At 42.4% G+C, this 27,694-nt stretch overlaps 1 protein-coding gene across 2 annotated transcripts; it reads right to left on the bottom strand.

Annotated features, from left to right (window-relative positions):
* Positions 1-27,694, bottom strand: LOC148009098 (uncharacterized). Of its 2 annotated transcripts, none has more exons than XM_087673827.1 (6): positions 27,264-27,691; positions 26,894-27,046; positions 26,641-26,782; positions 26,233-26,474; positions 556-775; positions 1-410 (listed from the first exon to the last, which is right to left on the bottom strand). In XM_087673827.1, exons 1-5 carry the CDS (start codon positions 27,627-27,629, stop codon positions 569-571), a joined length of 1,110 nt encoding a protein of 369 aa, XP_087529953.1. In that variant the 5' UTR covers positions 27,630-27,691; the 3' UTR covers positions 1-410; positions 556-568. The 2 variants fall into 2 exon arrangements, with proteins under 2 accessions (XP_087529953.1, XP_087529954.1); XM_087673828.1 differs by lacking the exon at positions 1-410 and adding an exon at positions 1,288-1,354 and having other exon boundaries at positions 640-775; positions 27,264-27,694.

Genomic DNA, 27,694 nt, shown 5'->3' with positions numbered 1-27,694 from the left:
TACTGAAGACTTTTAGTTCATGCAATCATACATACACCAAATACTAACCTGAATCAGTTAGCAAAGCTCTAAATCGATTATGTGGAACAAGTTCTATTAAAGAATGGCTGACGCTTAGCAGCCTGGTTGAAACTTATACAACTAAACTCTTACAAGTCTTAAGGTATCTCAAAATTGAAGACCATGTACACACCATGCCTGCCTTTCATGCCCTCACCTCTTCTCTGCTTGATTGAAGGCTCATAATCAGCAGTCTCTTTAAGAAGTTGACTACTGGCAAGGCAGAAAGCCTTCCAAAGTTGAGAAGATAGAAATGCTAGTAGTGTGATCAATCATTGAATCAGCTGATCCTCTGGATACATTGGGGAAAACCCTACTAGTTACTTTTACTATCATGCTCCACATGCTAGCTGTTAACATACCAAAACAAATCATCACTCAGTGGATACTTGAAATTCATATTCCTGTTGTCTCCATATTCTGGTTGCTAAACATCAGAAGAATAAATCTCAAGAATCATAAAAAATAAGCTGAATTTAAGTATACTAACAGCACCTTCAAAATCAGTTTAAAGATACAGTTGAATCAGTTCATCGCTCACAGCAGAGGGAGTTAAAACTCCAAGATCTGTGAACAAGAGGGTTAAATACTGAGGTGGTGTATAATCCCTTGCTGGACACTCCAGTTGAACCGATGATGGTAAGGGCACTTGAAAATCCACCCTACGGGGTGCTGGTGACATATCCCTTTGATGAAGAGGATACAATCTTGCAAACTGCATGACCAACCTTCCATTATCAGTTTTTCATCATTTAACATTTTGACATCCAATATCCAATATCAACCAAAAACTCAAGGAATAATTTTATTGGAGGAATAACACTTGTTTTATAAGGCTTTGTGGAGTGCTCACAGTTGTACTAGCATGGATGATTTGCTAGAGTATCCACAAATTGAACGAAACAATCTAACTTATGAGCCTTGACCATGTCGACGTCATTCTTGGCATGCCATGCATGGTTCTTTGATAAATATTCCACTTTGTACATTGACTATAAAAATCATGTACTTTCTTTTAGGCTTGATTATCATTTCCATGTGATCAAGGGCGGTTCGCTCTCAGAGATCACAAAAAACAATGTGAATACGATTTTAGTAGAGAAATTTAGTGAATGCTTTTCTAATCCAAGCGTTCCTGCTTATATTTCTTTTATTGAAAAGTTTCAATCGTATAATTTGCAATGTAATTCAATTTTTAAAATATGGATAAGATATGTCTCACGGAACCTTAGACCATAGGATTGTGACATTGTCTCGTAGCCATTCAATCTCGCGACAACCTTGTAGGTTTAGCCTGAAAGAGAAGGACTTGCAAGTGTCACGAGGACCTGAAATTTAAGATACTTTAATCTTGCCAATAACATTTAATTAAGATATTAATCAAATGTGCAAGGTTGTTTAGCACATGTCATACACATGACAATTATTTCATGAAACCAACCTTCCTCCTCGGATAGGGTAGTGAAACCTAATCAAGCACTTAAATATAGCAATTAATAACTAAGCATAAATAGAAATGCAGACATTACCTTCACAATCTTACACAATAGACACCCAGTTGCCCCAAAAGCTAGTGCCTCTTTTGGTATTTTTTTATCTTTAATTGCAAATGGACAGTGTATAAGTTGAGATTTCACAATCTCCTTTGCTGATCCAAAAGCCCCTTATTGTACGTACAAGCAACAAGTAAGTTGGGCCAATTGCCCCTTGATTTTCACCCAAGAATTGCACAAATGAAACCACCAATTGGCCAACTGCTGCCCCAATTTACATAGGATGACCTTGCATTTGAAATCCTTCTCAATTTCACGAATTTTAGGCATTGATTTCAGTGTACAATGCCTATTCCTGTTGGCTTGGGTCCCAAGGTGGCTGTCAAACCCTAATTTCTACAAAAATTTGGGATTTATATCAAAAATCCGCCTACTATTCACCAAATTTGGCTGAGTTCTGCTGAGATCTTTGAGAAATTATCGGAGAAGGTTAGAGAGCCAAGATGAGAGAGAAATCTAATTTTCTTTGCGAGAAACCCCCTAAAATCTGCCTATTACCTGCTCCACCTACATTTAATGCAGTCACCTACTGCCACCCACCTCCAAATGGCTATCACCTGATCAGCAATGCTATTGCCAACCTCTAGAAGGTGTCTCTATGATGTCCCCTGCCCACTGAGACCCCCAGATGGCTGTTTTCTGTAGCAAATTGTTATTCTCTGATCAGAAAATGGACCAGTAGCCCCCCCCTCTCTCTCTCTCTCTCTCTCTCTCTCTCTCTCTCTCTCTCTCTCTTTGAGGTTGTAAACTAACTGAACAACTGAGACCCAACCCCCAAAAACATTTTCTCAGTTTGCATGGGCATCTTTGCCACCTAAATGTTAGAGATCAGCGCCCTGGTCGGACAGCACAGTCCAGTCGGACTGTACAGTCGGACTGCCACGTGGCAGTCCGACTGACTGCAGTACAGTCGGCTGCATTTACCTGCTATTTTTGGCGCCTGTTTTGTGGCTATTTATAGCCGAGATTTCTGCAGTCTACATACACTTTTCTGCTTGCAGATTACAGACTAGTGGCTCGCGCAGATTCCGTCTCTGTTCGCAGATTTCTGACAGGAGACAGTGCAGACTGCAGCGGACTTCAAGGTGAACAGCATGTTGCATCGTCGAGGTGGAGACACGCAGTCCAGCGCACTGCGCCCGTGTATATATCTGCATATCTTTGTATACAGCACATTTTATTCTCTCTCTTCTCTCTCTCTGCGTTCTCTCTCTCTCAGTCCTACGCTTCCGCACCGCTGCACTCTGACATGGTATCAGAGCAGTGTTAAAGGGCTGACTCAGTGCAGAACCAACCTGAAGAGGAGTTTCTATCGCGACACAAGGCTGCGTTTTCAGCGTTTGAGGGCAGGCAGGAGGGCTGCACCTCGGAACAAGGCTGAAGCGAGCGTGGGCGCGCAGGAAAGGAGTCCAGGTGGTGGATTTGCTACTGTTTACTGCTGTTTGACGAGGAGGAAGTTTGCTTTTTCATCGCCTCCGGCGGGTGAAAAAACTCTCTACAATAGTGCAGACTTCCAAAGCTAATAACTTCAAATCTAGCTATTAACATTTGATCATGTTAAAATAGGAAAAGTTATTAAGACTCTCCGCACTTTGATTGTTTAGATTAAACAAATTCTTATTTCACACTTATAGGTACTCCAACCTCAACTACATATTCCTACATTTTAAGGACTCCAAGATACCCCTAACTTGGAGCATAAATTTGGAAACCTATAACCATTGGATCGACTTGGTATTTGCTACAAAGTTGTTCCTTTACTCATGAATAACTACATCTTGTGACCATCTAGATCATTGAGATCTTACTCCAGCCTAAGGTTGAATCACCATTTACTAATATAAAAATTTCAAATAAAACATCAATCTGCCATATTTTTATTATTATATTTCAAGACGCGGAAGAGCCCTAGCAGGCTGAGTTTACAGAGTCAGAGGGGGCTGCTTTTGCGTTTGTGAAGGCATTACAGGTGAAGATGTCTACCGAGATTGACTTGGAGTTCCAGACGATTATGGACCGGAAGGTGCCTGTCTTACCGGCTCTTCCCGCAGATCAGAAGCTCGATGGCGACAACTACCGCATCTGGTATGTGATGATGTTGGCCATCCTTGAGTCCTACGATTTGGCGGAGCTTGTACAGGAGGAGATCGACCGGCCCTCGGTGAGAGATGAGTCCAAACTCTCTTCCGATGCTCGTGCAGGGAGTTGGCCAAGGCACAGTCTCACTGGGACAGACTGAATGCCAGGATTCGTTCCTTTCTTTTTCTATCTTGTACTACAGCCGTGATAGCTCACATCGAGCACTTGACGGTGGCTCGGGAGATATGGTTGGAGCTTGATGAGATGTATAACCGGATGACCCTTATGAAGCGGGTTTCTTTGGAGGTACAGATGCGGACCTTGTCCGTGAACAAGTCTTCTTCGTTGCGGGAGCACATCAACAAGCTTAGACAACTTCAGATGCAGGTTCAGAATGCGGGGAAGCCGATTTCCTCCGAAGACATGGCGATCATACTCTTGTCCCAGTTGCCGCCACGATTCGGTGCTTTCTACTCCGCCCTCATTGCTTCGGGGCGGGAGTCCACTCTTCGGTGGGAAGAGTTGGTTCCTATGGTCTTGGACCAAGAGGAACAACTAAAGGGACAGAATGCTTCCAAGTCGGAGGCACTGACAGGTCAAGCCTCTCAGAAGAAGGGGAAGGACCAAAAGAAGAAGAAGGGGGATAACAAGTCAAAGAAGGACAAGGAAAAGGACAAAGAATCCACATGCCATATTTGTGGAAAGACTGGCCATTGGAAGAAGGATTACCCTGACAAAGACAAGGAGGACACCAACAAGAAGGACACGAAGGATTCTGGAGCGGTGGCTGCACCCTCATCAGCTGCATTTCTTCATCTAGTTGTCATTGAGGACTCTACACCGAATGCTTCTGATGCTGCGATGACAGCTCTCCAGGCTCGAGAGTGGATCGTTGACAGTGGTGCCTCCCGGCACATGACTCCTTCATCAGATGGTGTTGCCTAGTTGCGACCCTCGCGTAGGCAGATTCTCATTGGAGATAGCTCTTCAGTGTCTATTGCAGGACGGGGTGAGATGCAGCTTATTCCAGATGGATGCGGCGGTATCCATACCTCAGAGGTCTTGCATGTACCATGTTTAGGATATCATCTTCTGTCAGTTCATAAGATTTGCTCCCTTGGACTTTTGGTGGAGTTTGACAGTGATTCAGTGCGAGTCCTTGATCGTGGGTCAAGGAAGGTTCTCTCATCCGGATATGAGGAGAACGGCATCTATAAATTGAAGTCTTCCACCGCCCTCTCTACTCTTCTTCTTACCTCTCAGACACAGTCAGAGTTATGGCATGCTCGGTTCGGTCACCTCAACTATGATTATCTTCGGAGGGAGTCACGTGGACAGCTTGTTCGAGGGTTGCCGGATATAGTGGTGAGCCAGCAGCCATGCGTCTCCTGCATTCGTGGGAAGCAGCATAGGGATGCCATTCCCCACAAAGCCTCGCGGCGGTCTACTTCACCGATGGAGCTTGTATCTACGGATCTTTGTGGCCCTATGAGGAACGATTCCTTGCGAGGGAGCTCGTACTTCATGTTGATCGTAGATGACTACAGCAGGATGACATGGGCCTATTTTTGGCATTGAAGTCAGAAGCCTTCTCCCACTTCAAGGATTGGCTTCTCTTTGAGGAGAACCGATCAGGCCGGAGATTGAAGACCTTGCGATCCGACAAGGGTGGTGAATTTGTTTCTAATGAGTTTGCTCGTTTTTGTGCAGATAAAGGTATTCACCAGGAGTTTGCTAATACCAACACTCCTCAAGAAAATGGCATTCTTGAACGGAAGAACCGAAGCGTGATCGAGATGGTGCGCACCATGATGGAGCACCGACAGACACCTCAGTTTCTGTGGGCCGAGACTGTGGCTACTGCAGTCCACATCTTTAATCGATCCCCCACTTCGGCCGTTGATGGGATGACACCTTTTGAGGCTTACTTTGGGACTAAGCCCGATGTTTCTTATTTTAGGGTCTTTGGGTGTAATGCCTATGTTCACATTGCCAAGGCTCATCATGATAAATTTGAAGCAGCTTTCCGAAGACAGGTTTTTGTTGGCTACAGCTCCAAGTCCCAAGGCTATCGTTTGTATGATCCCGTCAAGCGGGATGTGTAGACCAGTCGAGATGTGCGGTTTGTGGAGGTTCCGGCCATACCAACGGGTGAGCAGCATCCCGTTCTTGGAGATCCAGGGGATAGTTGGGCTCCTGCTACAGTTCCTTTGGAGCCCATGCCTTTTGATTCTGATTCTGTTTCTGACACAGAGTCTACTGTTCCACCGGTCACCCCTGAGGAGTTACCACCGGTGGATATCCCAGAGTCTTCAGCTGATGGAGAGAGACGAGGGCAGGTCCGGCCTCCTCCTCGTTGGGCCCGTGACATACTCCGTGATTCAGGGATCGAGGGGGTCCCTGAGGAGTGGGGACCGCAGGATGGTCCGCGGCGGTCACGGCGGCACCAGGCACATTCTACGGAGCTTGTTTGCTCTAACTATTGTTTGATGACCCGTGTTATGCAGGATCGAGAGCCCACCTCCGTGAAGGAGGCTTTACAGTCCGCACCATGGAAGAAAGCTATGGAAGCCGAGTTGGAGGCTATTGAGAGGAATGGCACTTGGTCACTCGTGCCACGCCCCCCGAATAAGAAGGTGATTGGCGTCAAATGGGTCTTCAAGACCAAGTACCTTAGCAATGGTTCTTTGGACAAGCACAAGGCTCGCCTTGTTGCTAAAGGTTTTGCACAGCGCCCAGGGATTGATTGTCATGATACTTTTGCCCCCACTGCTCGTATGGCAACTATTCGAGCTGTTCTTGCCTTGGCTCGCCATAGGAGATGGCCTGTCTACCAGTTGGATGTGAAGTCGGCCTTCCTCAACGGTGATTTGAAGGAGGAGATCTATGTCGAGCAGCCTCCTGGCTTTGGATCTTCAGATGGGAAAGTCTACAGGTTGAAGAAGGCCTTGTATGGCCTCAAGCAGGCTCCACATACATGGAACGAGAAAATTGATTCGTTCCTTCAGTCACAGTTGGGATATCGGCGTTCTAAGGCCGATCCGCAGCTTTATGTACACACTTACAAGGATGGTTGTGTGCTTTTTGTGTTGTATGTTGATGATTTGATTGTCACAGGTGATCATGCACAGAAGGTCCAAGAGATGAAGGCAGCTTTACATCGGACGTTCGAGATGACGGACTTGGGTCTACTCCATTTCTTTTTGGGCCATGAGATTTATCAGTCTCAGAGGGGGATCTTCATCTCTCAGCAGAGATATGTACAGGAGCTCTTGGTTTCTTTTGCGATGGAGGATTGTCGGACCCTTTCTACTCCTATGGATCCGAACTGGAAGGCCACTTCCCATTCAGCTTCTCCCATGGCGGATGCTTCCCGCTATCGTCAGTTGATTGGATCATTGATTTGGCTCCTCAACACTCGTGTTGATCTTTGTTTTGCTGTTGAGCTTTTGGCAAGGTTCATGAGTGAACCTCAGACGGTGCATTGGCAGGCTGCTCAGAGGATACTTCGGTATTTGCGGGGGACGTCTGATTTAGGGATTCATTTCCCCGCAGGCACAGGTGGTTCAGATCTTGTTCTTGCAGGTTGAAGCGACTCGGATTGGACCAGTGATGTGGACCACAGGTGGTCTACTACAAGTTATTGTTTTACCTTGGGTGCAGGTGTTATCTCATGGAGTAGCAAGAAGCAGCCCACGGTAGCCCTTTCGTCTACTGAGGCGGAGTATCGGGCCGCGTCTTCCACCACATGTGAGGCTGTGTGGCTTCGGAGATTGTTGGCGGAGCTTGGCTGCCCCCAGACTCATCCTACTTTGCTGCAATGCGACAATGAGAGTTGCATTGCCTTGGCACGGAACCCTGTTTTCCATGCCCGGACGAAGCACATTGAGATCCAGTACCACTTCATCCGAGAGAAGCTTCTGGATGAGACCATCACTGTGGAGTACTGCAAGACGGAGGACAATCTTGCAGATTTGTTTACGAAGACACTTCCCCAGGCTCTACTTCGAAGACATTCCAGATCCCTCAGGCTTCTGCCCCACCCAGGCTCTGAGAGGGGGTGTTAGAGATCATCGCCCTGGTCGGACTGCACAGTCCAGTCGGACTGCCACGTGGCAGTCCGACTGACTGCAGTACAGTCGGCCTGCTATTTCTGGCGTCTGTTTTGTGGCTATTTATAGCCGAGATTTCTGCAATCTACATTACAGACTGGTGGCTCGCGCAGATTCCGTCTCTGTTCGCAGATTTCTGACAGGAGACAGTGCAGACTGCAGCGGACTTCGAGGTGAACAGCAGGTTGCATCGTCGAGATGGAGACACGCAGTCCAGCGCACTGCGCCCGTGTATATATCTACATATCTTTGTATACAGCACATTTTATACAGCAGATCTTCATCTTCTACTGTCTCTTTCTCTCTCTTCTCTCTCTCTCTGCGTTCTCTCTCTCTCAGTCCTACGCTTCCGTACCGCTGCAGTCTGATACTAAATCCATTTTTCAACATTATCTATAGCGTTTAATTAATGTTCAGAATTAAATCATCCTAAAAATTAATTTCAACCTTTTTGACACTGCCCAAAATTAAATGTTCCCATCCATAATTAAATTGGCTAAGCCATTTGCAAGCTGGAGTGGTCTCTAACCTCTGTTGACCCTTATGCTAGCATTAATCGATTAATGCTAGTCCCTAAAGTCACCACTGACATTTATTGGCGAAACAATTGTGCTAGGGTTAAAACTAACACCAGCCGACCCCCAAACAACTTATCGCAACTTTTGCCTCTGACACCTACAAAATAAAGGCTGATCATATGGCACGCTTGTTTTTGCAACATATATCTAAATATCATGGTATGCTAAAGTGGATCATCGATGATTAAGACCCCCAGATGACTAGTTTATTTTGGAAGGGGTTGCTTGAGAATATGGGTACCACGCTGAAATTTTCATCATCATTCAATCCGCACAGAGAGAGTCAATTTAAGGAAGCAAATTCCACACTGTTATATCTTTTAAGGTGCTATGTCTTAGACCACAAGACACAATGGGAGCAACATTTATACTTAGTTGAGATCGTCATATGCTTTGTAGTTTGCAGAGAGCGATTAAGTATTACTGCATTTTGAAAAGGCTAAGGCTGAAAAATATGAAAGAAAAAGAGAGATTGTATCCGAACTAAAGTATGAGATACTATGAACCCTTCCAAGTGTTGGAGAATATCAGCAATGTGGCATATTGTCTGAAATTACCTCCACATTGGAGGATATATAAGGCCTTTCAGGTCAGTTTGTTGAGGCCTTTTCATGGTGATGTGCAACAAGATATGTCCGCTAAAATTCAGCGCGAGGTTGAGGAGTTGAATGAGATTTTAGTACCTGGGCAGATCTTGGACATAAGAAAAAAAAATATAGAGGTAAAGTTTCTAGGAGATATTTGGTCAAGTTTCAAAATTATTTAACAATGGATGCAAAATGGATGGGAAAGAATGACTTGGCAAAGCATCCTCAGTTGTTGCCACTTTACCTAGATGCCTTTCAATTAGGGCTTACTTTAGTTCAAACTTAGTCACGTTTAGCAGAGCAAGGATTCGAAGAATTACTTGATGCTCAAGGGGGAGGTACCACTTCCACTCCTCCAATTGTGGATAGCTCTCGTATGTAGTGGATCTTGGATATATTCAACATGCATCAAAGGTATTGTGCTAACAATATGTATGACATGGGGTCTCTACTCAGTGTACTAGTCACTCAAAGATATATGCAAATAAGTATAGTATGGTTGTTACTACGGCTCTAAAACTATACTTTTGCATCAGTTTGGGATTGATTCATGATTAGGTGGGCATGAGTTTTTGCCTCAATTTTAAGATTGAGTTCTGATTCGTTTCAACACAGTTGATTAGTTTGAGAACCACTTATGGTCACTTTTGGGAACAATTTTGCATCAATTGCTTATCAATTTTTGCAATCAAACTGTGATTACTTTGAGGTCACATTTGCAGTAGTTTGTATTTAGTTCTCAAATCAGCAAGTGATCAATTTTCAATGGCTTACAACTAGTTCCATGGACATGAGCATGTTAGTAAATGTCAATTTCAAAAATGGTTTATGCTGAGAATATGCTTTACTATGATTGTGGAGTCAGAACAATTGAGAAACATGAGTTATGGATGCATCCAACATGTTTCTAGCAACAATTATAGCCTAATTCTTAGTATTATTAGATGTTTATGCTGGGTGGAAATTTTCAACAAGATTTGGGGCATGTGGCATGGTTAGACAACAGTGACCAATGTTGTAACAATGATGTCATATGGAAACTCCAGTGTTTGCACAATGTAGTGCAATCGAAGACAATTGCAAGGATTTCAAGGGTAAGGTTTGTCACAAGGACGTGAAATTTTTAGATGCTTTAATCTTTTTAATAACATTTGATTAAGTTATTAATCAAATGTGCAAGGTTATTTAGCACATGTGATGGACATGGCAATTATTTCATGGTAGTAGGTCAAGAACCCGAGACCCCAAGGATGTAGTGAGTCTCAAAGACAAAAGTTGTAATAAGTTATACTGACACGTACTAGGTGGTACCTGATCTCAAATTTGGACCTAGACCAATTTATTTACTCCTAATGTCAATAGTGACATTAGCGACTAGGCATTAATTAATTAATTAATTAATATCACTCTAAGAGTCAATAAGTGCTCAAGGATACTTGAAAGACCAATTGGCCTAGCCAATTTAATTAATGGCTAGTAAAATTACTCTTCTAAGCACTAGAATAGTTATTAAATTAATTTTTAGAATTGATATTCTGAAAATTAATTTTATAAGCTACAGTGGGATTAGAAGACTGTCACTTGATAAAACTTGCCCATGCAAGTAAAAAAAACGTTTTTAGGGGCTGGTGGAAGTCTATTTCAGTATTGTGAGAGAGAAGAATGTTGTTAGAGAGCAAAAAGAGATTGTGCCACGATGGATCAATCCTACAGCATGTGACAACAGTTTGGAGTCGTCAAGGAGTGGATGACAGTAGCCCAAGGTTCTTCTAGTGCAAATGACAACATACAAGGGAAACAACAATCTTTCTAGTGGTCCTAAGCTATAGGTGACAACTTCCACGGCTATTTAAACAAGGCAACATAACCTTTCTCACGATGAAACTCTGAAATTTCTCTCTCTATAGCATTCTCTCTTATGCTCACAAGTTATCTCAGTGTTTCCCAGCAATTTGAGCCATCAAAGGAAGACATTTCAGTCAATCCCTGCTGTAAACTCTAATTTACAATAAAAGTTAGGATTTACCAGTTACCTCAAGATGTATGCTCAAAATTAAGGGCCTAGGACTCGAATTTCAACAACTAAAATGAAGAAATTTCAAGGAGATTTAAGAAGCCAACCAAGCAATATTAAATTTGGAGTTGAATTTGTCTTTCAAGGAGTTGGATAAAGGCCAATCCCTAAGCAAACCAAGAGGCAAATTGATTTGAAGACTTTCTAATCATTTGTGGCAACAATGAGCATTTGGATCAACGAAGGAGAATAAGGAATCTCTATTGTAGTCCATCTGATTGCAATATAACTTAAAGAAATACCGAAAGGGACGCCGGTTTTGGGTCAACAATGTGTCAAATGTCCAAGATTGTGTCATAAAGTGTACATGTCAATTTTATGAATTTATTAATTGCTGTAATTAAGTGCTTAATCAAATTTCACCACCCTCTCCAAGGTCTGTCATGGAGATGAGAAATTTTATGATGCTCTAATCTTGCTGATAACATTTGATTAATATCTAATATGCAAGGTTGTTTAGCACATGTGATACACATGGTAGTTATTTCATGGTAATAGGCCAAGGACCCCGAGGATGCAGTGGGTCTCAAACGCAAAAGTTATGATAAGTTATGCTGGTTGGTCTTTGAGAGTCAATTGGTGTAAGTTTTTTTTTACCCTTGCATAGTTGTTTCGCCAATAACTACTAGTGGTGACACTAAGAACTAGCATTAATTAATTAATTAATGTCAATCTAAGGTTCAACAAAGCGTCAAGACCCCTCCGCGTCACAAATGGCCTAGCCAATTTAATTATGGATGGACATATTTAATTTTGGGTAGGATCAGAAGAGCCGAAATTAATTTTCAAGATGATTTAATTCTGAAAATTAATTAAATGGTAGGATAGGGTGGTTTTGTAAGTTTTGTATGATACAATTCGTACGTGAACTAGTGCGGTATAAAACGTACACAAAAGTATAAAATACGTTGTTTCATGCGTTCATTAAAAAATACATGTAAAATTATATATGTATATATAATAATACATACAAAATGTGCAACTTAAAGATAGATCAATCATCACAAAGTTTCATGAATTAGAGACTAGAGTTTAAAAAACAATTGCAATGCCATATAGATATCTAAAGAGTCAAAACTAGAGCGATAAGTCATATATTGAGTGCTCCAAAAAGATATATCAATCACAAATGTCCATGAAAGACCTTAAAATGTATAATTACAAATGGACTAAGCATAAAATGCCTAGACTCATGAGGACGACTCATCATAAGGCTCAGACACATCGGAAGGTGGAAAGCAGCCCTCGCTAGAAGAGGCCTCAGATGGCTCATCAAAGTCGCCATCACTTACAACATTCCTATCATCATCATACTTAGGCTCCCTAATTGTAGCATCCTCTATATGAACTGCACGTGCAATAGAGGAACTCCCAAAGCCTCGCCTCACATAGATCCTAGTCGCTGATGTAGAGCCGGTCCTAGTGCTCACAACTCCAACAACAACTCGATGGACCCTACCTATGCATGAGACTGAACAATTGATCTCCTCTAGCTCCATCTAGAGATTCCTAAAGATGGCCTCTTGCTCCTCATTTCGCTCCTTGTTAATACTCTTCAAGGTGGGCCCGCTTAACTAGATCTCATCAACATTCACCTAATTGAAATAAAATGACAATTTGCATATTTAGAATCTAACTCATTATTTAGAATACGTAATAAGTGGAATACAACTTGTTACTTCCAAGTTCTAACTTCACTTGTCTAGCCATGAGCATCTCATGCATAATTCAAAGCATATGCAAGTTAGAGCGACAATAAATTAGTCGCTCTAACTACCATGTGATCAAAACATGTTTTGGATCTTGGTGTGAATGAGAGAATATATTGACTAGTTTCTCTGACATGCACCACCCGGACAATCCTACATTAGACAGAAATTCAAACTGTTTCAAAATCCAAATTCAATGCTCATTGATCACACAACAATTCAGCTTTAGGCAACAACTTACAAGTGGATACTGAACGTACTTGTGCAAGTACTCAAAGGACAATGTTTTGGATAGTGGGTACCTAATATTGAGAAGATTCCCACCAAAAAAGAGGCTTGATTAAAGACTTTGCATGAGAGAGGCATTTTGGAATGATGTACGAGCTCTAATCATTGCTATTACCCCCTTATATAGGATTCTACACATGACTGTTGACATGGAGGACGCTACCTTGGGGCTTCTCGTGCACTTCATTAGGGAGGCCATTGAGAAGTTCAAGGCATGCTTAGTACTAGATGTGGAGGACCCAAGGTAACTACACTTGTTTTTGCATAAGTTAATTAAGTTTAAAGTAAATAGTTTCAATTTTCGCATTCTTCGTGACTACATTAAATGTTTTTTAAAATAAATGTAGTGCTGACATATTGGATGCCATGCCAAGGTGTGATGATATCCTTTACTTAGTGAAGTAAAGATGGAAGTGGATGAGAAGACTTATCCACAAATTGACTGCCCTCTTACATCCCATTTATAAAGCTCCACCCCTTTTCATGGATCAAGACTTGGTAACCGATAGAAATGCCTACCTCCCAAAGGCATTGGAGAAAGACCAACATGCGGCATTCTTACAAGAAATCATCATTTATAGTGACCAAAGCGGAACTGCTTTTGCCAACGCTCTATGTTTGCACATCATTTAGTCACTCTAAAAGCAACCACATGGAGGTAAAACATGTCTTGGAGGGCTTCTTTAACTCTAGACCATTGTAGGCGCGTTAGCCAGCCAAGAATTTTACCTTCTTGGTGATAAAATCTACTATAAGAACCATCCCCAAGAATCTTACTCACCCATTCCAACGACCCTATGTCTTCTATGAGGAGATCAATGCAATGGGCGGCACATAGGGTCCATACAATGGACAGGAACTCTGCTTCAAGCAAGTGGCCCATTCTTCGAGAATTGGAAGCATTGTCAGTGACAACTTCATTGAATTATAAACCAAAAAAGAGATTACTTCAATGATAGCTTAGCAAATATATGAGTATATGAATGCGCCCGTAGTTTTTCGTCCTCTTTGCCCCACATCCACAGCCCACAAAAAATTATGTGCCAAGAGGTGAAGAAACAAGGATGTTGATGATGCCTTGTTTCTTCCGATCGCTCCATCCATTGGAAAGTATGGTGCAACCATATTTTGCCTATCTGACATGCATAGGCTCGAGAGATTTATTGATTCTCTCTCCCTCCTCATCGAGCTTCTTGACATGCATGCCATTGTAGCTAACACCATACCACCCCTCACATGGACAAACCACGGCAATGGCTTTGACCAACCCTAAAATTTGTACTTTGGCTGCTCCAACCTGCATTTAATGCAGTCACACCTACTGCCGGGCATCTCCAAAATGCTATCACTTGATCAACAATGTTGTTGCAAGCCCCTAGAAGAGTGTCTCCATTCTGTCCCTTGCCTGTTGAGGCCCCCAAATGATTGTCTTCTACAGAAAATTGTTTTTCTCTGATCAAAAAATGAACCAACAACTCTCTCTTTTTTTTCGTAAAACCAACAACTCTCTCTCTCTCTCTCTCTCTCTCTCTCTCTCTCTCTCTCTCTCTTGAAAGCTAACTAAATGGTTGAGACCATGGTGGTTTCGTACATTTAGTACGATACAATTCGTACGTGAACTAGTGAGATACAAAGCGTACACAAAAACTTCAAGAATAAAATATGTTCTCTCGTACTTTCATTAAAAAATAAATCTAAAATTATATATGTATATATAATAATACATACAAAATGTGCAACTTAAAGATAGATCAATCATGACAAATTTTCATGAATTAGAGACTAGAGTTAAGAAAACATTTGCAATGCCATATAGGTCTAAAGAGTGAAAACTAGAGTGACGAATCATATATTGAGTGCTCCAAAAAGATACATCAATCGCAAATGTCCATGAAAGGACTCAAAATTTATAATTACAAATGAACTAAGCGCAAAATGTCTAGACTCATGAGGACGACTCATCATCAAACTCCAACACATCGGAAGGTGGAGAGCGGCCCTCACTAGAAGAGGCCTTAGATGGCTCACCAAAGTCGCCATCACTTACAACATTCCCATCATCATCATACTCAGGCTCTATAATTGGAGCATCCTCTACAAGAACTGCATGTGCTATAGAGAAACTCCCAAAGCCTCGCCTCACATAGGTCCTAATGGCTAGTGTAGGGCCAATCCTAGTGCTTACAACTTTGGCAACAACTCGATGGCCTCTACGTATGCATGAGACTTGATAGTCGATCTCTTCTACCTCCATGTAGAGATCCTTGAGGAGGGTCTCATGCTCCTCATTTTGCTCCTTGTTGACACTCTTCAAGGTAGCCCCACTTAACTTCATCTCATCAACATTCACCTAAATGAAATAAAATTACAATTTTTATATTCAGAATCTAACTCATTATTTTAAGTGTGTAATAAGTGGAATACAACTTGTTACTTCCAAGGTCTAACTTTACCTATCTAGACATGGGCATCTCATGCATAGTTTGAAGCATATACAAGTTAGAGCGACAATAAATTAGTCACTCTAACTGTCGTGTGCTCGACTTGTTTCGGATCTTGGTGTGATTGAGAGAATATGCTGACCAGTTTCTCTCACAAGCACCAGCCAAACAATCACACGACACATGGTGATTCACTATCATTTCACCAGAGAGCAGGTTGAGCTAGGCACCATTCGCCTAGAGTTTGTGCCGTCAAGCAACAACTTTGCAAATATTTTGACCGAGGCAATCAATCAACCGGTTCTACAGTATCTACTACCATGCATGAGCTTGGATACACTCTCCTCTACTTCTTCAGATTGACGAGAAGAGAGTGATTTCCTCTTACTTCTCCTTCCAGTTTGAGAGGGGGTGGTTTCTTTCTCTTGATAGTGATAGTAATAATGTTTACAACTTTTCACTTTGACATTTATTTATTATGTATTATGTATTATGGATGTTTGTAACTTCATCCGCATTGTTAGGATGACATGATTGTAAAAGGGTGCTTGGACAAGTGAACAATTTCCCTATGAGAACACTGTCTAAGTTGCACCGTTGCATCGTATTCTGCATGTAATCTCCAAAGGTGCTTCTTTTCCTATGCTTGAATGCTAGCTTTGCTTATCTTGCTTGCTTACTCGTCTTGCCCTTCTCTCCACATATTTTCCATATGATTGGCACACACATACTTAGGAATCCCTAGGCACTTATCCTAATAGTGTGTGGGATTGTTTTTCTTACTATATGAAGGTCATGGAACAATCCATCTTTATTTTCTCGTACTTTGGGGCACATTGACTCCATGGGATGAAATTTGATTCAAAACCTTCACTTGTCGCTGCTCTTGCAAGTACACCGCCAACACCCACGGTCTACTTATTGTTTCAAGTTGCAAGCTATGGCTACCTCTCACATAGCCATGCGCACTCTCCCACACACAAATATAGTGAACCTATCTTTAAATCTAATCAAGTTGCCTCCTCCCACGAATCCGCCAGTAGCACCACGATCCAGGATGTGCTCTCCAGCAAGCCCTATCTCCAAGCTCCAAGCTTTGACCTTCATAGCCATGTGCACGAGATAGAAGAAGAGAAAAAGAAGATGATGAAGAGAGGAGAAGAAAAGCTTCTCCAAGGTCCCTCGCTCTCTCACACACACACTCTCCCTCTCTCACACTCCCCCTCTCATACACAAGATGAGCTTTTCCATTCACTTTTTGACTTTTATACATCCTCTATCTTCTCCTTGGACATTCATCCCCTTTTTGGTCCGGCCTTTGTCCACTCCTTAACTCTTTTTCCTCCTTCCTTAGCTCATGCCTCTCATTCCTTATAACTTACACAAAAGAGAGCCCATTGCTCTTTTACAAAATAAATTACAATGCATCTAGTGCTCTTCTTGCTAAAATATTGAGGTGTGCTTATTCTTATGTGCTTCCTCTTACATTTAGAATTTTTCCTGCGCTTCGTATCTTCCGATTTTTTTGAGTGCACCTTTGTCCTCCGTCTTCCTCTTGCCTTGGGATTGTCTTCTGCTTCTGATTTTTCGGATTTTTTCTATCTTGGTCTTCCGAGGGTTAACATTACCCCACTCCTAGGTAAGTGCTAGTCCCATGGCACTTATGGTACGGGCTGAAAATGTTGAATCGGTGTGAAATGGTTCTTGGGGCCTTTGGAGAGGTTGACCATGTTGGGGACGCTCTTCTATGAAGCAGGTTTTAAAGGTTGCTGATATCGAAGATAGACGGTTGGTTAAAGAAGGCCTCCATACTAGTTGACTTGCCGCACCGCCGCACAATGTACCAAAAAGAAAAAGAGTGCATTTCCTAAGGGGGTGTATCTACCTTAGTGTGCAATGCATTGTGCAAGTGATGGTGGAACTAGGAGATGGATCGAACCATAGGCAAGCCTAAGGTGTTATCCTACACTTGAGGACCTAGTTCGTGTAAAGGAGGGGAAGGTGCTGTGAGTGACTTAGGAAGACATGTCTGTCAAAATGTCCTGCCTATTGGGAATAAAGGCCCTCGTGCCTTTTAATGTACTCGGGTGTGAACACACCCTTAGCACTTATACTTACACATATATATCTATCTAAAAAACCTGAAGTGGTACACTCGTCATTGTATCCACAAACCGTGCAGACTCTCTACTCTGCTCTCTCCTACTCTTTGTCTCTCTCTCTGTTGCTAACGAACATTGACTGTCTCGATCTCCGTGCCTCACGGTCGCTACAAACTAGTAGTAGAGCTGCGGTTAAGGTGTTCGCGCTTCTCGGAGTCCATGCAGGTCAATAGGTCACGTTTCCGCCAAGTGACAGTTCCAGGTTGCAAGCGCAGGTCAAAAATATCATTTCTAGTCAGATGTAGGTCAAAACGTCACCTCTTGGTGAGACACAAGTCAAAATGTCACCTCCTAGTCAAACTCAGTTAGGTGGCTGCAGGCGCAGGTCAAACGACGTTATCTCTGGTCAAACACAGGTCACGCGATCAGGCGACGGGCTAGCGGCTGTAAATGGGAAAAATTCGTTATTTTTTCCTTTGCAAAAATTTTAAATTTTTTCAAAGGTTCCCTGCAAGCAAGCCCTTTGCTCACTAACGGGCGTTTGTGTGCATAAGCACAAAACTCAAATTTGTGCAACTTTACACCTGAAAAATTGGGGCTTTTCTCGGATTTGGAGACCTTAACACAGAATTGGATAATCTAACTCAGAAATTGCAAAATCAGTGGACATTTGCCCGGGAATTTTGGGGCTTTTCACACTTAAGTGAATTCTTTTTTTCAATTTCACTGAAATTTGTGCACACCGGACCTAAGAAATTTCGAATTTGTCTAGATTTAGTGCGAACAAGACACAACAGTGATATCTGTCTCAAAAATTGCAGAAATTTGTGACATTTTGTCTCCAACAATTGGGGCTTTTCATGTACATGCAAAATTGGGCTGAAATTTACCCTATTTCTCGACATTGATGCACATTGGATCCCGTACAACTTGGGGCTTTTGCAATTTGGGTAAAATTTGTGCCCCATTTAGTCATTTTATATACATGCAGGCTTAATTCCATGCAATTCGGACATCTAGCACTTGGAAATTTTGGGGTTTTTTGCTGAAATTGCTCTATTTTGGCAAAATTGGCTTGTTCTATGCTTGGCACAGACAATGCAAATGTGTGGTTGATGCTTTGAGCACAAAACTTTGGGGCTTTTGACGGTGCGTGTCAAATTTTATGCCCATGGGTACATGTACAACAGAAATTGCAGCAAAATTTTGGAATTTCTCATGTAATGTGATGCATTTGCCCTTGGAACAGCTGTAATCAGTTGTAGAATGTTGTAGCACATGGTTTGGTGCTTCTGAAAATTTACTTACAGATCTGAAATTTCTGCTTCTACGTGGTCATTTATTGCTGGTTGGTACTTGTTTGTACCTTCGTCACTTGTGTGACAGTTTGGGCCTGCATTTGCTGAATTTTTTTGTCACATTTGGGCTGAAAATTATGGCTGGAGCAGTAATCTCATGCACATAAAGAAGCTTGAAGGAGCATATAACTTTGCAGTTTGGCAAAAACAATGCTACAGTTTGGCAAAAACAATGCTACAATATCCTGTTGCAAAAGAAGCAGGCAAAGCCAATTAAGACAAAAGGAGCAAAACCTGCAGATATGGAACAGGACGATTGGGATGAGTTAAACGAGCTTGCACACTCAACCATTGAGCTATCGATTTCTAATGCCTTGCTATTTAACATTGAAGGCTTGGATTTTGCATATGCTATTTGGACTCGACTAGAAGAACTATATGCACAGAAGAGTGCCGCAAGCAAAGTGTATTGGCTGAAAAAGCTTATGGATTTGCGTATGAAAGAGGGTACAACAATGTCTGCTCACTTGAGTGAGTTTAACTCCATTTTCAGTCAGCTAGTTGCCTTAAAGTTCTTGATTGATGAAGAATTTAAGGCTACGTTTTTGCTTTGCACTTTTTTAGAGAGTTGGGATACATTTAGGACTGCTATGAGCAATTCTAATACGATTCTTTTGTATAATGATGTAGAGAGTGCTCTACTCATAGAAGAAATGAATCAGCAGAACAATGCATCCACTAAGTCTTCTAGTGCTTTGCATACTAGGGCAGATCACAGCAAAAAGGAAAATCTGATAGCAAGGGACGCACTAAATCACGTGGAAAAGATGTTTAATGTCATCATTGTGGCAAGAAGGATCAGTTTAAACGTGACTACTACAAATGGAAGAAAGAGAAAGAAAAGGGCAAGAAGACAGATGATAGTAAGGAAGAGAAGAAAAAGGGTCAACCTAAGAAGAGCAATGTCAAAATTGAAGAGGTGAATGTAGTCACTCGTGACAGTGACAGTGCAAATGACGTACTCTTGGTCTCTTCACACTTTGGTGCACATGCTTTACTTGCAAATAGAGATGATGACATGCATACCTGGATTCTCGATTCAGGTGCTTCCTTTCATGTCACCTCTCATCGTGAATGGTTCTTTGCCTATGCAGGGGATCGACATGGTGTTGTCCATCTTGGGAACAACTATGCATGTGGCATTGCAGGTATTGGCAGTGTGTAGTTGCAGTTTCAGCATGGTTCTGTCTTTACACTTCAGCATGTACGGCATGTACCTCAACTCAAGAAGAGCTTGATTAGCACAAGGCGGCTAGATGATGATGGATTTCATACCACCTTTGGTCATGGGAAATGGAAGATCCCTAAGGGATCTAGAGTGATTGCCAGAGGTTGTAAAAGTGATACCTTCTATCCTCTCCATGTATCTAGTGTGAGTGATCATGTTGTTGCTGTGACCAAGCAACCAAGTGTTTCTTTGTGGCATGCCCGGTTGGGACACATGAGTCAAACAAGAATGAAAGTGCTCTCTCGTTTGGGTTACTTGCCTTGTCTTCGTTATGCTGATTTTGAGCATTGTGATCATTGTGTTTATGGTAAACATACACAGACATCTCACAAGAAGTCTCTTTCCCTAAAATCTTCTCCTCTAGAGTAAGTACATTTAGATGTATGTCAAATGCAAGGATTATCTTTAGGGAAAAAGAAATATCTTATTACCTTTATCCATGATGCTACATGAAAGGTATGGGTTTATCCTATTTGTAGCAAGGATGGAGTGTTTGACAAGTTTAAAAAATTCTTAGCATTGGCTGAAAATCAGACAGAAAAGACACTTAAGTGTCTTTGCTCTGACAATGGTGGGGAATATGTGTCCAAGGCCTTTCAGGCATTTTGTGACAGCAAAGGGATAAAGAGGGAGCTCACCTCCCCTCATAATCCACCCCAAAATGGAGTTGCAGAGCGTATAAATCAGACCATACAGGATAAGGTCCGTACGATGCTGTCTCATGCTGCATTACCCCATGGTTTTTGGACAGAGGCTGTTATGGCAGCCGTACACTTGATTAATTGGTCACCAAACAGGTCTTTGGGAGGGGAGTTCCTCAAGAAGCGTGGTCGGGCAAGCCACCTTCATATGCTCATCTGAAAGTGTTTGGCTGCGAGGCTTTTGTGCACATTCGTAAAGAAAAATGCAGCAAACTTGAGCCAAAGTATGGTGACGAAGGTGAAATGGGGTATAGATTATGGGATCCCAAGAAAAGGAAAGTAGTACGCAGCAATGATGTTATCTTCCGGGAAGATCGCATGCATAAACAGCCTGAAAAGACTGAGGAGGTCCATAGGGTTGTATTCCGAGAAAAAATACCTTTTGGACAGCAAAAGGTGCCCGCCGTACGGCAGCAAATACCTGCTGTAAATGATTGGAAATGATCAGCCAGATATTGCCCATGATACTGAGCCACTACATGTGCAACAACAACCAGGACAACAAGCTGTTAATGCTGATTTGCAGGCTGAAATGCCAGGACAGTAAGCTGAAAATGCTCAACAGCCAACAAACAATGATCATTGGGTTAGGAGATCATTTAGGGCTACTAGACAACCTGATAGATTTGTTCCTGGTGCAAACAATGTGGCTGATTATGTCATGTTGACAGACTGTGGTGAACCGCCTTGCTTCAAGGAAGCAATGGATAGACAGGACAGCAAGGAATGGTATAAAGCCATGTTGTCAGAAATGGAATCTCTTGAGAAAAATGACACTTGGCACTTGGTGCAGTTGCCTGAAGGGCAAAAAACACTTCCATGCAAATGGGTTTACAAGATGAAGGTCACTTCTGGTTCCTCACCTAAGTACAAAGCAAGATTGGTTGCAAAGGGGCATAAGCAGGAGCATGGAATTGACTTTGATGAGATTTTCTCTCCTTTAGTCAAGATGACTACATTGAGAACCATTTTGGGCTTGGTTGCAGTTGAAGATATGGAGCTCATACAAATGGATGTAAAGACTGTGTTTTTACATGGTGATCTGCATGAAAATATATATTTGCAGTAGCCTGAAGGGTTTGTGGAAAAAGGGAAAGAAAAGATGGTATGTAAACTCAAAACGAGTTTGTATGGGCTGAAAAAAGCACCAAGAGAATGGTACCATAAGTTTCATACATTCATGCAGTCTCAAGGCTTTCATAGAAGTCAAGTGAATCACTGCTTGTACACCAAGAAGGCAGCAGATATCAGCCTAATTATCTTAGCTTTGTATGTTGATGACATGTTGATTGCTGGCACGGATACTCATACCTTGAACTCAATGAAGCAAAGTCTTCATGGCAGCTTTGACATGAAGGATCTTGGTGATGCAAATCACATTCTTGGCATGCGAATACTCAAAGATAGGTCAAAAGGATTCTCAGCAGGAGTATATCTCCAAGGTTTTGCAGTGTTTCAATATGGAGGGGGGAAAAACAATTGGGGTTTCATTACCTCCATATGTAAAACTCAGTACAGAGGACAACCCTGCATCTGATGATAAGAAGGCTGAAATGGCCAAGATACCATATGCTTCAGCTGTTGGCAGTTTAATGTATGCTATGGTTGCTACACATCCTGACATTGCCTTTGCAATGGGAGTGGTTAGCAGATACATAGCAAACCCTAGCAAAAAGCATTAGGAAGCAATGAAAGATATTATGAGATACCTCAAAGGCACAAAGGAGTTGCATATCTACTTTGGAAAGCAGAAGGCATCTCTTGTTGGCTTTACGGATGCAGACTATGCTGGTCATACGCATTGCAGAAAGTCCACTTCTAGATATGTGTTTACTTTCACAGGAGGAGCAATCTCTTGGATCTCCACGCTACAAAAGTATGTTGCATCGTCTACTACAGAGGCAAAGTATGAGGCTGCCATTGAGGCATGCAAGGAAGCTTTATGGCTTTCACGTCTGGTGGGAGAGCTTGGCATTACAAAGTTACTTGTTCTCCATTGTGACAATCAGAGTGCTATCATGCTAGCACGAAATCCCGTCTTTCATACAAAGGCGAAGCACATACAGGTGAAGTACCACTTCATTAGAGATGTACTTGACACCAAGAGCATTGAGCTTGTCAAAGTGCATACATATGATATCCTACAAATCTTCTCACGAAGGGTCTTCTAGCAGAGCGGTTTGCTCATTGCTGACAGATGATGGGAGTTGGATAGATATATGTATTTCAACTTTGTACATACCTAGACTTAGCTGATTCTTTTCTCCTCTTAAGGCACATTGCCTTTAGGTGGGAGGTTCTTGGGAATAAAGGCCCTCGTGCCTTTTAATGTGCTCGCGTGTGAACACACCCTTAGCACTTGTACTTACACATATATATCTATCTAAAAAACCTAAAGTGGTACACTCGTCATTGTAACCACAAATCGTGCACTCTCTCTACTCTGCTCTCTGTCTCTCTCTGCTGCTAACAAACACTGATTGTCTCGATCTCCGTGCCTCACGGTCACTACACTACCCTTGATGTACCCTAAGTAGTGAAGCAAGAAAGAGCTAGGGTAGTCTTTAGGTGCAGTGATTGTGACGCTCATAGAATACAAATGGACAGATTTCATTTTTGTTTCCTTTCTTTTTCACTTATTTCTCTTCTTTTCTTTTATTTTCTTTTTCTTCTTTTTTCTCTTTTTTTTTGTGATTACAAGGGAGCACATTAAGTGGCATCCCATTCATGGGCAAGGACCAAGCTACGAAGAGGCTTAAGGGATTTGTTTAGAAAGGCTCTGCTTTGCATATAGCCCTTCAAGTTAACCTTTACATTGTTGAGGAGCATAGATGATAAAACGGGTGGTTGCACCCAGTGAACCTCCTATCACTTATATTTTCTAATAGGCTCATACAAAATGCTGGCAAAAGGATGGCTCTCATCATGAGGCACGGGTCATTGCACAACTATCTATTCCTCCATCAATATCAAAAAAGAGAAACAGTAACTGTTCTTCCTCTGTAGTAGGCTTTTGTTCTAGTAGTATTCGCAAAAGGTGGAGATAATTACAGGCGGTAATGGAAGCAAGATCTGGGCACAATGAGAATTCTCTGAGAAAGCCTACTATTGATGGGCGGAGATCCCTTTTAGTGAAGGTTAAGCATTCTTCCGGAGAAGTGGCATTCACATTGTAGATCATAGAAAAGTCATACCTACCATGCACCTCCCAATTCAAATCAACTCCAATCCTTTGCGGGTAGGGCATGTAGGTAGAATCATTCCTCTCCTATGGTAGGGTACTACAGAAAGCTATCCAAGGCTTACTTTACTCAAAAGCTAGTTGTCTCGTAGTTCATGGTGTTCAAGTGTGCTACAAAGGGGGATGCTCTCTACATCCCGTACTTGGAGATCCACGTGGCAGTTGGATACAAGAGCCAATGCCTTTGAAGCCTATGCCTCTTGAGGCTCCACCATCAATGGAGAAGGAGATGGCTTCACCACTAGATTCACCCGTTCGATTAGCACAGGTGGATGTTCCAGAGACATCATCAAAGGCAGAGTGGTGAGGGGAGTATTAGCCTCCTCTCATTAGGCACATGATACACTCTGTGATGCAGGGATTGAGGAAGTTCTTGAGGAATAGCAACCACAGGATGGCCCATGGGGATCTCAAAGAAACCAAGTACATTCCACGGAGCTTGTTTGTACTAACTATTATTTTATGTCTTGTGCCATACAAGATAGAGAGCCCACCTATCGCAAGTGACCTACATAAAGGCTTTGCAATCAGAGCATTGAAAGAAGGCTATGGAGCAAGAGTGGATGTTATTGAGTGGAATGGCACTTGGAATCTTGTGCCACGGCCTATTCATAGGAAGGTGATTGGAGTCAAGTGGATCGTTAAGAAAGCACAAGGCACGGCTCATTGCTAAAGGAGTCGTGCAATGGCCAAGAGTGGATTCCCATGATACCTTTGTACCTATGGCTTGGATAGCTACCATTAGGGCTATACTTGCCTTAGCCAGCCATAGGAGATGACTGGATTACAAATTTAGATTGGGCTAGAGATGTTGACCACCGGCAGTCAATAACATGATATTGCTTCACTTTGGGTACAGGTGCTATCTATTGGGGTAGTAAAAGCTAGCCCATCATTGCCCTATCACCTACAAAGGCGGAGTATAGAGCGGCATCTTCTACCAAATGTGAGACAATGTTGTTTCAAAGGTTGTTAGGAGAGCTTAGTTGTTCCTAGACAAGTCCCACTACACTTCATTGCAACAATGAGATTTACATTGCTTTGGTACAGAATCCTATCTTCCATGCCAGGTCGAAGCACATTGAGATACAATACCATTTCATTTGAGAAAAGATCTTGGATGAGACTATTGATGTGGTATATTACAAGACGGGAGGATAACTTCACAGATTTATTTACGAAGGCTCTTCCTCGGGTCGTTCTTCAACAATACTCCAAATCCCTAAGCCTTATGCTGCATCTAGGATTTGAGAGGGGGTGTTAGAGATTCAGTCATCCCCTGGACAACACAAGTAGTGTACTATTGTATAGTTAGTGATGTCGAGCACAGTTATGCATTTTCCTATGCAGGTCAGACAGCTTTCAGCAGTCATCTAATGGTTCTGCAACAAAGTCGACCATGAGGATCACATTGGGCAGGGTGGGCAATACAGACATCCCGGGCAGGTGGTGCATGGCAATGCGCAGCATTTTCACTGCATTCATGGCACAATTGGCCAGTATTCAGGCTGGTCAGCCAGTTTGGCCAATCTGTTATTTTTTATGCATTTATTATGGGCTATTTATGCCCAGCCCCTCCCGATCATTGTTATTCTCTATTTTTCAGGGGTAGCTGGAGAGACATGGCCAACATGTGCCCTTTTACATATTTGTCTTCTTCATTTCAACATTCATTCACTGCAGATTTCTGTGTTCTACTGTCTCTTTCTCTCTCTCCCTACTCTCCATGTTCATTTTCTTTCAATCCCATCATATGCTTCCACATTCACTGCACTCTAACGTAAATTTGTATAAATGAACAACATTGAAGACCACGATAGGCCTATACCTCAATATTCCTTCAAGACATCTAGACTCCTATATAGGTAGGTGCTTCCACCACCCACTGTCCAGCATCCTCATGCTGCTATTCAGCAGGTGCTTTCCCTAGCATTCTATACAAATGGCCCATTCATCAGACAGACCTGAAAAACACCTTCCTGAAATAATATTTTTGCTCAATCTCTTAATTATTTGTTTGATGCAAGCATTTGTTTGTACTTTGCCCAATTGTTCTACATAGTACAAATAAAAACTAGCAAAGAAACTAAAGCTTCTGTCACCTGATCTTTCAGTATATACCTTGTAGCTTTCAGCTGCAACATATACCGGTTTGCTCATGCTCCTTGCTACCATAGCTGCTTGATAAGTTCCAATCATGTTGACAATGCCTCCACTCTCAACAACCCCATCCGCACCAATTAATAGCATGTCAACACGCTCCATAGTATAGGCAACTGCTGAATCTATGATGAGTGTAACAGGAACACCAACTGCAACCATCTCTTTTGCCATCTCAATTCCTGTGCTATCAGGCCTACCCTCTAACAACACAAAAACAAACACGATCAAGATGAATTCACTTGCTTTTCAGCATGTGTATTAGTATACAATAATAAGTAAAACACTCTTAGACCCCATATCCACACCCCACCAACAAAAAAAACGCCCAAAAAAAAAAAACATGTAGTTCTGAATCTGGAAATATACCTGTGCAGATAACACTGAAATGTTTCCCATTGGCAGCAGCAAGTTTTAAGATTGCTAAGACTACCCTAGAAAAACCATGGGTGAGTATTGTGCAACCGTCTCGAACAAAATCTTGCCCAAGCATGCCAATGGTCTTTCTAGCCTAAGAAGATAAAAATAGAGACATGAGATAAAGTGACTGCAACATTTGATCCATCAATCAGTCTAAATGAAACCATGGTATCCTGATGAGCCAAAACTTTCCAAGGTATACCTTCAGGGAAATTTCACCAAAACGCTCTCCACGTTCGATAAGACGAGCTTTTCCCGCACGAATGTCTTCATATTCCAAAGCCTTAGTACGAGTAACATATCGCATGAAGAGGTCACAGCCTGCTGAAAGTGAAATGGATGTTTCATCCCATGCCTATGCAGAGATGAAAGGCACAGGTCAGCATAGACGTGCTCTTTGTTTTCTTGATTGCTTTCTCCTTTATTAACGCAATTAAATACCATGACAATGGCTTCACACAGCTGCTTCTAAGAGCAATACAGACTGATTCAAACCCCAATTTTGTCATTCACGCTATTTTAGGGGAAAACGCTCTTCATGTATGTATAGATCAAGATAATGGACGACTGACCTTGAGGGCTTCGGATGCTTTTTTCAGCTCGATTTCAAGCCCCATCATGGTGGTGGCCTCGCTGCGCTTGATAACTGCTGTGAGGGCCTTAATAGCAGCCACTGCCTCGGCGAGCTCAGGGTTGCTGCGCCAGTGATTGAATTCCTCGATCACACTGAAAGGCGGAGCAGCCCCTCCGCCGACACCATTGGCCGCTGCTCCTGCTGCCGTCTCCAAATCCACAGCGGCCTCGGCCTGTGCCAGCCATTCCTTCGTCACGGCCCCGCGATGGCCAGCCCGAGCCTCGTAGTATGGAAAACCTGCTGCTTTCATCACCGTCTCTCTCTCTCTCTCTCTCTCTCTCTCTTTCAATATACGTATACACATGTATATATATATCTGTGTGCGCGCGCACGCGCAGAGATGCGGGTGCAGGGTGGACACTTCTTAAG

Source organism: Lygodium microphyllum, unplaced genomic scaffold, assembly GCF_053477565.2.
Source record: "Lygodium microphyllum isolate KBCC unplaced genomic scaffold, Lygodium_microphyllum_v1.1.10 scaffold_40, whole genome shotgun sequence".
In the NCBI taxonomy this organism is placed as follows: domain Eukaryota; kingdom Viridiplantae; phylum Streptophyta; class Polypodiopsida; order Schizaeales; family Lygodiaceae; genus Lygodium; species Lygodium microphyllum.
The sequence above is the reverse complement of the archived record's forward strand: the minus strand, read 5'-3'. Positions and strand labels throughout refer to the sequence as shown.

Coding starts and splice junctions, on each gene's coding strand:
- LOC148009098 (XM_087673827.1), bottom strand. CDS start 27,629: ATGTGTATACGTATATTGAAAGAGAGAGAGAGAGAGAGAGAGAGAGAG. Junction 27,047..27,263: donor AAGCATCCGAAGCCCTCAAG/GTCAGTCGTCCA, acceptor ATCTCTGCATAG/GCATGGGATGAAACATCCAT. Junction 26,475..26,640: donor TTTCAGTGTTATCTGCACAG/GTATATTTCCAG, acceptor TTGTGTTGTTAG/AGGGTAGGCCTGATAGCACA.